The 12,794-nt window shown below is 41.9% G+C and overlaps 1 protein-coding gene across 1 annotated transcript in view; it reads left to right on the forward strand.

The window, feature by feature from the left end:
* LOC133004989 (tumor necrosis factor receptor superfamily member 14-like) overlaps positions 1 to 12,794 on the forward strand; it is a 23,084-nt gene continuing 10,290 nt past the window's right edge. The window contains exons 1-7 of the mRNA XM_061074575.1: positions 1 to 153; positions 2,697 to 2,832; positions 8,352 to 8,445; positions 8,632 to 8,757; positions 9,398 to 9,553; positions 12,414 to 12,501; positions 12,608 to 12,777. Of these exons, the coding sequence (XP_060930558.1) occupies positions 2,791 to 2,832; positions 8,352 to 8,445; positions 8,632 to 8,757; positions 9,398 to 9,553; positions 12,414 to 12,501; positions 12,608 to 12,777 (676 nt within the window). The 5' untranslated portion in view covers positions 1 to 153; positions 2,697 to 2,790. The remainder of the gene's footprint in view (positions 154 to 2,696; positions 2,833 to 8,351; positions 8,446 to 8,631; positions 8,758 to 9,397; positions 9,554 to 12,413; positions 12,502 to 12,607; positions 12,778 to 12,794) is intronic.

The raw sequence follows: 12,794 nt of genomic DNA on the forward strand, positions 1-12,794 counted from the left end.
AGAACCAGGAAATTTGAATCTCTGAGTAAACACCCGTACTTCGTAGAACCAGGAAATTCGAATCTCTGAGTAAACACCCGTACTTTGCAGAACCAGGAAATTCGAATCTCTGAGTAAACACCCGTCCTTCGCAGAACCAGGAAGTACGAATCTGTGAGTAAACATCCGCCCTTCGCTATGAAATTAAAACTTACTTCCTATAGATGGAACCTGCAGAAGGTCTTATTATTCTGTTATTATATCATATTAACGACGGAAAGCGTTCTATATAACCTCTGTATGTTGCATTATAAAGAGGAGTGAACCAGTACATTGTTAAGATGTTCCAGATAAATCAGCAACATAATTTTGCTGGAAATGAAACAGTGCAACAGATACGTGTACCTTAAACATCTCATTACGTTACATTTTATTTAGCTGACGCTTTCAATGCTGCAGCACTTTATTAAAGACAAGAGAGGTGCAGGTATCAACAGCCACCTGAGAATTAGATGTTCGGTAAAGTTGGAAACATATTCACACATATTCACTAGAGGTCAACTATCTGCTTGCTGTGTACTGGTGTTACCATGGACGTTTCAATGTCAGGGAACTATGGCAAGAAGTTGGAGCATTTATTCCATATCCTTGATATCAAATGTCAGTCCCCTGCAGTAGTTTAATGCAGTCAAGCCAGCCGTTTGTCTATTTGCAGCGCGTTTGTCTATTTGCTGCGCATTTCTGTAATGTGTTGGTGTTGTGTTGTGAAATTGATGAAGATGTTTTCTTACTTTGCTTGTGTTTTGTCAACTTGCATGTGTTTTCTTAAGTTGATGTCCGTTGAGCTCTCAGGGCCACCGTACTATCCACATAATGAAGATCAAACATTTTTACTGTATAGATCAAGAGATTTTATTCAGTAAAGTCCAACATCTGTGCGATCGAATCTGTACATTTCTGAATATTTCAAAGTACTGTAAAAATACTTTGCTCAATAAATCTTGGTAAAACCGCTTGTCCACTTCAGCACTCAACTTGTGATCAGTCGGAAAAAAACCATCTGCTCACACACGAAACCAACTCTTAGCTGTGTGAGCGTGGTGTGTTACAGTATCTTATTACAGCCAGTGTTGAAAAAACAACAGCGTGTTCTTTACTTCTTTAACGAGAAGATGAGCCAAACTCAGTTTTGCTCAATTTAAGAATATTTATTTAGGAAAGCAATGAACAGGTTACGGCGAAGCAATGGGCTCCCAGTACATTAGGTGTATCAGAGCGCGATGGACATCCGGTGTCTATCCATTTTATACAGTAGATCTTCGTTCCTCCCTCCTCGGAAGTGCGCACGCGTAGGCCATCCTCCTGGCTTTTGGAATACGCGATAGTTGCTAGGCAAACTGTTCACTTCATAAATGTCCTTCACCCACAGATGCAATGTGGGGCAAAATTGTTGAACAGCGAAGCAAAGAATATTATGTTTAAGCTGTATCAAAACGTTCCTGACTGTGTAAACATTCGCAACAACTTAACCAAAACAATGTCCCAAAATGAAGTCAACAAAGTCACTCTGTCTCCTCCAGAACTTTATCAGACAGCTGTGAGATTGACCAGTCTGAGAATGAAAAGATGATTATTTCGCTATATCGGCTGTACGTTCTGTTTGTGCAGACATTTAAATGACTATACCAATTCAAGGCAACAGCAAAGTGACGTACATACATTCTAATTTGTAGATTAACCATTAGGAGGGAAGGGTTATTATTAATTCATTTCTACTAAGGCCTTATTTCTAGCTAAGACTATTACTAGCTTTACTGCTTAAGAGTTCTGTCAGACACAGACTATAGTTAAAAATTTGAAATCCCAACACCAGCAACTCATTAAGGTTAAACCCTTATCTCAAATCCACTGGATCTCACTGAACCGTGGAACCGTGTGCGAACTTTGAAAGAGAACAGGAGCATGAACTTTCGACTGTGAGCAGAGCAATTGGCTGTAAAAGCTGAGCTGAATCCAGTGCTAGGTTTAGTGGTTAATGTTATCTGCATGTGAATACACTCAGTCATCCAGTTCATGGTATATCCAAGTGCTAGAAAACAGGTCAACTGGACTTGCCCCCTGTGGGTCATGTGTCCTAACGTGTGAATTGAAGTGAAACTTGCTGGGGATGGAAGTCAGGACTCTGTTGAATGTGGCTGAAAGGTTGTGTCTTAACCCCCCTCCTCTCTTCAGATATGTTTTTTCTAGTTTGACGTAGATAACTTCCTTCACTCCTCTTTCAAACATCTGTCTTTCCTGGCTAAAATGTGGACTTTGTTTCTTCAAATGATCGTCCATTGTCCTTTAGATGTAGGCAGACTGCTGAGTCCTGACCTGAGTCACCAGCTCTCCTGTGCTGTGCCATGCGTTAATGAAGAGGTTGTTTAGTTTCCCCAATGTTAAGGTCTGAGCATTGCTCACTACATTCAACTGCATATACCACGTTGGGTTTATGTCTTTGGGGTGGACCAGCAGACAGTTAGAACTGAAGAAGCCTCTTGGATGACACGTGAAACGTCTTCAAGAAACTCAACCAAGTCCAGTATACCTATTTTTGGTTGGATATTAAGGTTACCACTCACCCAAAATTAAGAAAGACAGACTTTATTAGATTAGCAGCAGTAATGTTGACAGGTTGTTCTGTGCGGTTTGTAAAGCTGAGTCCTCTTTGTTTCCAGATGTCTACCTCTGTTTGGGATTTAAAAATCATCTACAGCCGGATCTCAGTGATGGTGACTCCAGCTCAAGAAAACTGCCAACCTGCCGTTCAACATGAATCTGAGAAGTAAACATTTGGAGGCTTCATCTTTGTTGGTAAAGTTGCGTCACACTGCTCCTCGTCACCTACAGTTCTGATGCTCTTTACCTCTCTCTGTCACGTATTAGCCGTTTTGTAGACATGTCCTGCGGAGGATTTCCGTAGAATTTGGGGCCTGACTTTCCCTGCAGTTTTCCTTTCACTCATACACAACGCAGCAGGAGATTCTCCGCTCAGACAAGTTAAAGACAACAACATATTATCAGCAGATCCAGACCGCTGTCTGCTCTGTACTCAGCTGGACGAGAAGAAACAATTCCGTATTAAAAAACACATGGCAACCATGAGGAAAGATGCGAAAAGAAAAACAATGAGAAGGACGAGGATTACGTCAAAATGATCATGCATCACATGGTGTTTTCTCCTTCCCTGACTCCTGTATTTTTCCTGTTTATTTCTCTGCTCTGATTTTGCTATGAGGAAATTAAAAACAAGGTCGCTTAACATTAATGGAGGAAGAGACAGTAAAAAAAGAGCAGTAATAGCTGAGATCTCTGCTCAAAAACACATTAATGTGTTATTTTTGCAAGAGACACATACAACACCTAGAGATGAAGTAGACTGGGGTTTATGGTGGCGGGGTCCTCATGCCCTTAGCCATGGCTTTAACCTTAGTGCAGGAGTAGCTGTCCTGTTCACAACAACAATAAATGCATCCATCATATCCAGTTCAGAGGTAGTAAAGGGGTGGTTGTTAATAGTAAGGGCAGAAATACTAGAAAATGAACTTAAAAATTATTATCAGGATCAGTTAATTATCGGTGGAGATTTCAACTGAACTTTGGACTTTACTGTGGACCGGACCAGTGAGGAACCTCATCCCCAGTCATCACAGGCCCTTAATAGTCTCATTGCACATCAAGATCTGATTGACACTTGGAGTATTAAGCATCCACAAGCCAGACAGTATTTATGGATGAGGGTCAGAGATAACAGGGTGACTGCAGCCAGACTGGACATGTTTCTCATATCACAAATCCTTAGATCCAGACTTAGTCACAGCAGCATAATCCCTGTTGGTTTTTACAGACCATCATCTGGTTGGTATAGTATAGTAATTTCACCAGGGGAGAGGGTAAAGTTCTACTGGTGTTTCAATAACAAACTGTTGCAGGACACTGCTTTCTGTAAAGCCTTTGAGCTCTTTTGGCAGCAGTGGAAAAATAAAAAAACAGATTTCAGTTCTTTAAAGCTCTGGTGGGAGATAGGCAAGGCACAAATTTGCATGTTTTGCCAACAGTACACCTCCTACTCCACTGCCACATCTAAATCAGACATTCAAGACCTACAGGCCAGTATAACAAAAATAGAGGAGGGCTTAGTTGCAGATAACACCACAGGTCAAACGTTACTGAGAGAAAAAAGTTGAAATTGAGCTCATACCTGCAAGAGAGGGAGGTTGCTTCATCTAAAAGACATGGATGCGCCAATTGCTTTTTTTTTTCGATCCTGAGAGATCAGTGGCGCAGAGGCGACAGCTTACCTGCCTTAGACTCCCAGGGGGCAGAATAACCACCAGCCCAGGCGAGATGAGGAGCCATGCGTCAGTTTTTTACACAGAAAGTTGCTGCATGGAGTCCCGTGAGGACCTGCTTCAGGGACTACTGCAGCTTAGCCTCAAGGAGAAAGCCGCCCTCTACTCTGAGCTAACTCTACAGGAGCTGACAGAAGCCGTGAACCAGATGGCATCAGGACGAGCACCAAGAATTGATGGTCTCTCCAATGATCTTCTTAGGAGTTTCTGGAGCATCATTGGTCCGGACCTGCATGGTGTCTTCTTGGAGTGTATAAGAACGGGATCACTTCCTGTCTCTTGTCAGCGAGCGGTCATTTCCCTGCTGCCAAAGAAAGGAGATTTGGCCTTGCTCAAAAACTGGAGGCCTGTTGCTCTCCTGTGCTCGGATTATAAAGGTGCTTTCGAATGCCTTAAGGCTCTTATATACTTCTACGTATCCGTTTCTCGGAGAGGGCTCAGCGGGAGACGAAGAGTCTTTTTGATTTTTACTTGTCCGACCACTGTACGTCGAATAAAATTCACCGCCAAACCCATAGGTGGCGCAACGGAAGACGAGCTCAGAGAAGCCTACCCCAATTTTGGGAAGAAGAAGTCCACATGTGTCTGTTTATCTCTGTTAGCTTGTCTCCCACACACTGAACCATGGCAACTAACAGAACTAAATAAAGTGACACCCAGCGGGTCAAGATGCTGATGTTATCGTTTCTTAGCGCAGCGGTTCCCCGGTCTTGTTTCCGAACTGTGTTGCTGATTCCACAGCTTGAATCTGCTTGAGGCTACACGGAGCTAGCTCCCATCCCAGATAGCTCCCCCCCAGCTTCCACACACAGTCAGCAGGACTCCCGACACTAACTACTACCCAGTGTTTGCTTCTAACCTGGCGGTATTATAGAAACAGTGTCATGATAGAAGTGGAATTAAAGTCGTGACGGCGGGTTCTTGCACTGTTACCACCGCAGTTAGCATGGTGGCTAGCCCGCTAGCCTAGCCTGCTAGCGCCGTTTTGAAAGCTCGTTCTAACCGTATGTGACCGTGCACACATGTCGTCAGTGCTCGAACGAGCCACTGTCAGCCGGACAACTCCGCTGGCTCAACACACACGTCACATTAATCGTAGAATCGTAGTTGTGTATGTGTTTATTGTGAATCAGGAAGTTACAGGTCCGGAAATGACGTTGAACAGAAATGACGTCGTACGGAAATGACGTCATACGGAAATTATGTCGTTCGCGGACCAATCACAACCAAGAGCTGTCCGTGGGCTCTCCGACACAACACGGACAGTTAGAAAAATCAGAGGTGTACGAAAAGCTGTCCGAAGCGCTCGGAGAGGGCGTTTCACGACGGATAGGGCGGTCTTCTCTATCCGTTTTACAAAATACGCTCAAGCATAAATTGGCCTTGAGCCAATAGACTTAAAAACATTTCGGAGATGATTGTCCACAGAGACCAAACGTACTGCGTACCATCGGGCAATCATGGACAATATTTTTCTTATACGAAATGTTATTGATTTATGTAAAAACTATAATTTTGACTGTGGAATTGTTTCGTTAGATCAAGAGAAAGCTTTTGATCGGGTAGATCACTCTTATTTATTTGCCACATTAAGAGCTTTTGGTTTAGGTGATGGGTTTCTTGAATGGCTCAGCCTATCATACAACGGTGCACAATGCATGATAAAGATGGGGACAGGGCTGAGTCGACCAATCCCTGTACAGCGAGGGATAAGACAAGGCTGTCCAATTTCTGGGCAGCTATATAGTCTGGCCATTGAGCCCTTGCTGTGCAGGTTGAGGGGTAAGATCAGTGGTCTATCGCTGCCTGGTTTCCCAGATCCTGATTAATCCCTCACTGTTTCTTTCACTATATGTTAAGGCTTCCTCTGCAAGGGTGAACTAAGAAAAGAGTGAGGCCTAGTTTGTGGGACAGTGGAGAGGTCAGGCAGTACCAGGGCTGCCTGGTGGTCTTGAGTTGGTGAAAGAGGGATTCAAAGTTTTGGGTGTCTTTTTGGGAAATGACTCTCTGGCACAGGTTTGCGGCGCTGACGCCACCAAGAGGACTACTGGATGAAGTACAAAGAGCCATACTTGACTTTTTCTGGTCTGGTAAACACTGGGTTCAGGCAGCTGTCCACTATCTGCTCGTGGTTGAAGGAGGGCAGGGAAGGAATACAGTTTCCCCTCCCTGTTCATCACCCCAGCTGTAGGGGAGTGGCAGGAGAGGGGTGGTCAGCTGTTGTCCTTCCCAACTCCTCACCTGGAAAGCTTTCAGACTGTGGAAAAAAAAGTCTGTTTACCAGACCTGTGTAAAGGTTTGCAATTTGCACTCTCTGGAAAGGATGAGAGAGTCGAGGTGGACTGGGCTTTTGGAGCAATGGAAAGTATGAGAACAGTGATGCGTCAATAGAAGAGCAAGTAAACAGTTTATAACCCAAATTAAAAAGACAAACCTGAATAAGAGTATAATATGTCTCCTTTAACAACTGCGTGCTTATTGAAATGAAATGTTAAAAGCAACAAAAGCTTAAATCCAGGAGATGTATCACTTATTGAACGTGTGTAACTTTTCCTCCAGCAGGTTTAATATCGTTGATTTAATCATGTACTCTTGAAGCTGCTCGAGCTTCCAGCTACTTCTCTGAAAGCTGGAAGCACTTTTTAATTAGTTAAAAGGGTGGTTTCAGGGTCTAGGAGAGGTATTTTCATTGTAAAAAAGAAAGCTATACACAACCTGTTAAACTTTGTCTCTGGTTCTGCCAAGTTAGCCATTTGGCTGACACGTAGGAACCAGGCCCTGAACACTGGTAGCGTGCATCCAACACCAATGCTAGTGGGACTTCTGAAAGCCAGACTTAAAGTAGAACACGCTACACAACACAACTACTACAGGATGATGGACAATGTGCTGACATTGAGTCGCATATGGGCTGTTGGGGGCATTCTTTGCTCTCTTGGGGAAGATGGGGAACTGAATATTAACCTTTAATTTGAGAAACAGTTTGTATGGATGTGTGCATGAGTATGTACATGCTTGTATATATATATATATATATATATATATATATATATATATATATATATATATTTGTGTGTATGTATGTGTGTGTATATACGTGTATATCTAAAATAAACTATATGTATTATTTACTAACCTTGTTTGTTAAGTTTAACATCTGGTGGTTGATGTAAGAAGTGTATTTGTTCCTGGAAATGCAAAATAAATAGATTTTGAAAAACCTCTCCTCTTCTCTCCTCTCAACCAACTTGGTTGACAGGTTGTATTGAGCCCGGTCCCTTCTGGACCAGACAGCGTGTTCGTTGATTCGAGGTTCAAGTGGGAAAGGTTAATAATTTAGACAAGATCAGTGTTCAAAAGTTTCACAGTAATACGTTTATTGTATAAGAACAATACTCACAGAGAGTCTCTGGAGTTCTCCTGGACACGTCACCAGGTCACTGTATCATGTCGAGAAGAAGCCCCCAGGTCCGGTCCACCAGGTGTCTCCCCCCCATAATGCCCTTATTAAAAAAGGGAGTTTTTCACAGTGGAGATTAGACTTTAGAGGAGGATTTAATATCTTTTTCTCATAATAATTTGGAAAATGGTTCTTTGTGTTAGTCCTGGTACGTCCTCTCTCCGTCCTGAGAATCTGTGCTTTCATTATCTCAAATCTCAAGATGGATTTCCTTCTCACGCATCCCCAAGCTGCACTTTGCGGTCAGATTGACACTCAGATGGTTGCGCTCTGTTTTTGACCCTGTACCTGAGTCCAGAAGTTATACATTACTCCAGATGAAAGAAACAGTTGTAATATTGTTAATTCTATAGACTACACAGCTAATATTGATTCACAGGATATAAATGTAGGTAAAATATAGTAAAATATATTCATAAGATAGAGGACAAAACATATATATCTCAACAGTTGACATTGTAAAAAAAACTTGGTTGAACCAAGTTTAATTAACATGAATACCTTTGCCCTATCCTTCACAGATATTTTTGGTCAAAGTCTTCCGTGTGAATATGCTGACTTGTCATCCAACTGAGTATCAGATAGGGAAAGAATGCTGTCCTCTTTGTCCCTCTGGTAAGATCCTGAACGAGAAGAATAGGCTAGAATGTTTTTTTAAATGTTTTGCTTCTTCTGTTGTAAGTAATAAAAATGAAAGTGCAGCACATGTTACAATGTTACGTTATAACCTGCACTTCCTCAAGATGATTTGTCTTTGTTCAACAAACATTTCCTGAAATTAAATAGTTTTCTTTTCAACAGGAAATCGTGTTAAAACACACTGCACAGAGTTTAGAAGCACTTCCTGTTTGCCCTGTGTGAATGACACCTTCATGAATCTTCCCACTGGACTTAACAAGTGCTTCCCCTGCACGACCTGTGGTCCAGGTAGATTTCTGTGTTGACATTTACTGTAGGTTTAAAATCAATAAGGAGGCATGTTACTGTAAATCTTACAGTGTGTTAGCTGAGATAGAGCTGAGCTGTTCTGATGATGTTATTTTACAGTGTCACTGTGTTAGTCTGATTAGAATAGTTTCCTGCATATTACTGATTTGGCATAGATGAAACTGGAATAGTAAATAAGGAGTCACAAGAGTCTCTTCTTGCATAACTAAGTCATAAGACATTGCACATGATGAAGTTCATATTTTAATTCTTCTTTTTTACAGTCAAGTTATGAGACTCTGCTGTGCTCTGTAGTTTCTCTCAGTGGGACTTGCAGTAATGGCAGAAGTGAGACTTTTTACAAAAGTCGGTTGTTCACTTCATATCTCCTTGTTCCTGCCACAAGGAGATCAGTCCACTGTGTTGTGTTTACGGCAGTTTTATTCTTCACCCTGGCAGACTTATAGATAAGACAATCTTTTTTATTTAATTTCCTAAAGATGTCATAGGAACTAAAGATTAGTTTCAATGACATTTTGCCAGACAAAAACGGCATATTTGCTCTCATAGAATACATAGTTCAGCAGTTTTGTATCTTCATATGTGCCCTCCTTCATATGTATCCCCTATGTGTCGACAGATTCTGGTCTGAAGACAAACACTTCATGCACAGCAACAACGGATTCAGTTTGTGAACCTCTGGAAGGATTCTACTGTATCGACCCCACAGGGAACCACTGTGCAGCTGCACAGAAACACAAACAATGTCAACCAGGGCAGTACATCACACACAGAGGTGCGTTTTCTAATGCTGATTTAAGTTTCCAAAACTGTAAAAAGGGATGAAGAACACAGAGCAGGTTATTTGAACCATCCAGTCAATTAATTGTCAAGCGAATTTCAAATATTTCAACTCAATGTTTTGGCATGGTGTTAAATGCTACACCCAGGGCGAGAGATATGAATTTTTCATCCTGACACGTCTTTGCATTGACTTCGAATGTTATCTCGACATTCAGTATAGAAGCACCATTAGGATCAGCATAAGACATGTCTAGACTTCAGTAAGGAGTGGCCGACCAAACTTTCTGCATTCCTTGTTGGCTGAGAGTTGAGAACTCGTTCTGGTCCCACAGTTCCATTCATAAGATGAGGCTCTGCGTTGTTCTGGCGTTCAATGCATGTGCACCTGATCCCACATTTCACTCCAGTAGGCAGATATATTGGACCTGGAGAATTCACATTCAATGTGTACAGTCAACTCGGACACACAATTTGTTCTGCGTACAGACGTCCACATATGGGTCCGTGCATGTATTTTAACCATATAAAGAAAATGGGTTAGATTCACAGCCATACAGACTTTGGCTTTGGACAGTGGACAAAAGTAGATGGACAGACAAATCTTCCATCCATCAAGATGATTTGTTTGAGTTGGAGAAAACAAATCAAAATCCCATCTTGGGCGGCTGTGGCTGAGGGGTAGAGTGGTCGTCCTCCAACCTGAAGGCCTGACAGTTCGATCCCCAGTCTGACCCATCTGCATATGGTGTATATATATTAATAACACCATATATATGTATATGGTGTTATTAATTTCCTAATAACACCATAATTTTTTTTATTATTCATATTTTCATTCTTACTACAATTTGCCCATGCACTGCTTTCCCTGTGCTGCTGCGTTGACTGGGAAATGGAGGATTATTAAAGGTTCATCTTATCTGACCTTATCTTCACACATTACTCAAACTAATGTTACAAAGCAAAACTAACTAGCACTAATGGGCCCAAGCACACAGGCGGTTTCAATTATGTTGCGGTCGGGGAAGACAAAGCGTTCAATGACCAAGCGCTCGTCTCGCCGTTGCATGCGTTTGCGCACTGCGGCAAGGATAACTGCTTCACTTGCTGTAGCCAGTAGGTGGCGCTGTGATTTTAAGTCATATTGTCTTTGTAGAAGTCATCAGGTCGCGACTCTTGTCTTACATGCCTAGTTTGGACTTGATTGAACGAAATATGCCTGAGATACAGAAGCTCGTGTTTCGATGGCGTGTAATCAAACTTTGACGCCACGCCACGGTCACATGGTATGATGAAAAGTTAAAATTCTAATAACTTTAAATCTCCATTTTGTTGTGAAGACACTCATCTATATTTTAATTTGATCTGATGAAAGCCTTACGACAAGTATGTCAAAGTAAAAAATGCGGAATATGGCCAAAATGGCACCTAAATCCAAAATGGCGGGCTTCCTGTTTGGTCTAGCATATATATAGCAAGAGACTTATTTCTTTGACATGAAAGAACACATGTCCCTTTCGATTTTAGTAGAAGTAGGCCATTCGTAGTGCCGGGGCTGCCCTTTAGGGGGCGCTAGTTAGTTATTTTGCCACGCCCATTCCTCAAACCCATCTGACAGTCTTCATGGGGGGGCTGTTGATACACACATGTAGTTTGAGGGAGATGGACCCAGGATTTCGGGTGTCATGGCGAGTTTATGAACTTTGATGCCACGCCATTAATATGGCGTTTGACGAAAAGTCACAGTAATCTTATGGCTACATTATCAAGGTCTTGAGACCCATTTGACACAGTTTGACATGGTTGCACGTAGTGGATGAGGAGGAATACTTCCAAGTGTGAGACTTACCAAAAACAAGACATTTCCTGCTGCCACCAGGGGGCGCTGTGATTTTAAGTCACGATTTCTGTGTAGATGTCATCAGGTCGCGACTCTTGTCTTATGTGTCTAGTTTGGACTCAATTGGACAAAATATGTCTGAGATACAGAAGCTCGTATTTTGATGGCGTTTAATCAAACTTTGACACCAGGCCACGGTCACAAGCTCTGACGAAAAGTTGATCTTTCGATAAATTTGTTGTGATGACACTCATCTAAATTTTAAGTTGATACGAGGAAAGCTCTAAGACAAGTACATCAAAGTAAAAATGTGGAATATGGCCAAAATGGCCACTAAATCCAAAATGGCGGGCTTCCTGTTGCGTTTTTCATAATGCACTGAGAGACTTTTTTGTGCATCTGGTCATGATACACAACGGTCCTCATTTTTGTGTGGATCGGTGAATGCTAAATGAGGGGCTTTTCCGTAGGTGGCGCTGTTGAGGTATTTTGACACGCCCATTTCAAATTACTCCAGAATACGTCAATTTTCACCACTTTATAATTTACTGCAAACTTTAGAAACTTTTTGAGCATGGGAAAGCCCTCAAAAAGCCCATTCACTACACTCAGAATAATCCTTACAATTTCAATAGGGCCTCCCACTGGAGGTGCTCGGGCCCTAAATATAGTCATTAAAGACTGTGCAGTGATCCAGGTGTGATGAAATGAAATAATGTAAAATAGCTTCTGTATCTTTGAAATGTAACATAGAAGAACAGAATTCTGTCAATTTTACTTAGTTTATAGAATCATGTTTGTCAGTTTAGTGGCATGCTGCTCTACATAACATCACACCTCACATAAAAAGAAGAGAATTTGAACAAAGAAAGGTTTGCTGTTCAAAAACATCAATGATCAAATATTTGTTTACCTTTGGAAATCAGACACGTCTGATGTCAAATACCACTTTGCTATATAATCCTAATACGATGTGTACACTACTAACTGTGTATATTTTGTGTTTGTACAGGAACCCCCCTCACAGACTCTCAATGCTCTGACTGCAGTGACGGAACATTTTCTGATGGGACGCTTACGTCTTGTCGACCACACACACAGTAAGTAAAGAGTCACACCAGACATGGACGTGCCTGGTTTCTCACACTTGCAGTGAATCTGTGGTGCCTCTACATGGTCCTGTGAGAATGTCCCCTGTCGTTCCAGATGTGAATCACAAAACCTTCAGCTGATGCAACCAGGAACACCTTCAACTGACGCTGAATGTGGAAATTTAGAAAATGCATCAGTTGCAATCATCGTTTCAATGTTTTTTTTGGGTGTTTTGGTGGTTGGTTTATTAGTCGCCTTGTTTTTGTGGAGAAGACATCTTGCAGGTACGATGTGTGTGTGG

The sequence above is a fragment of the Limanda limanda genome, chromosome 7 (genome assembly GCF_963576545.1).
Source record: "Limanda limanda chromosome 7, fLimLim1.1, whole genome shotgun sequence".
In the NCBI taxonomy this organism is placed as follows: domain Eukaryota; kingdom Metazoa; phylum Chordata; class Actinopteri; order Pleuronectiformes; family Pleuronectidae; genus Limanda; species Limanda limanda.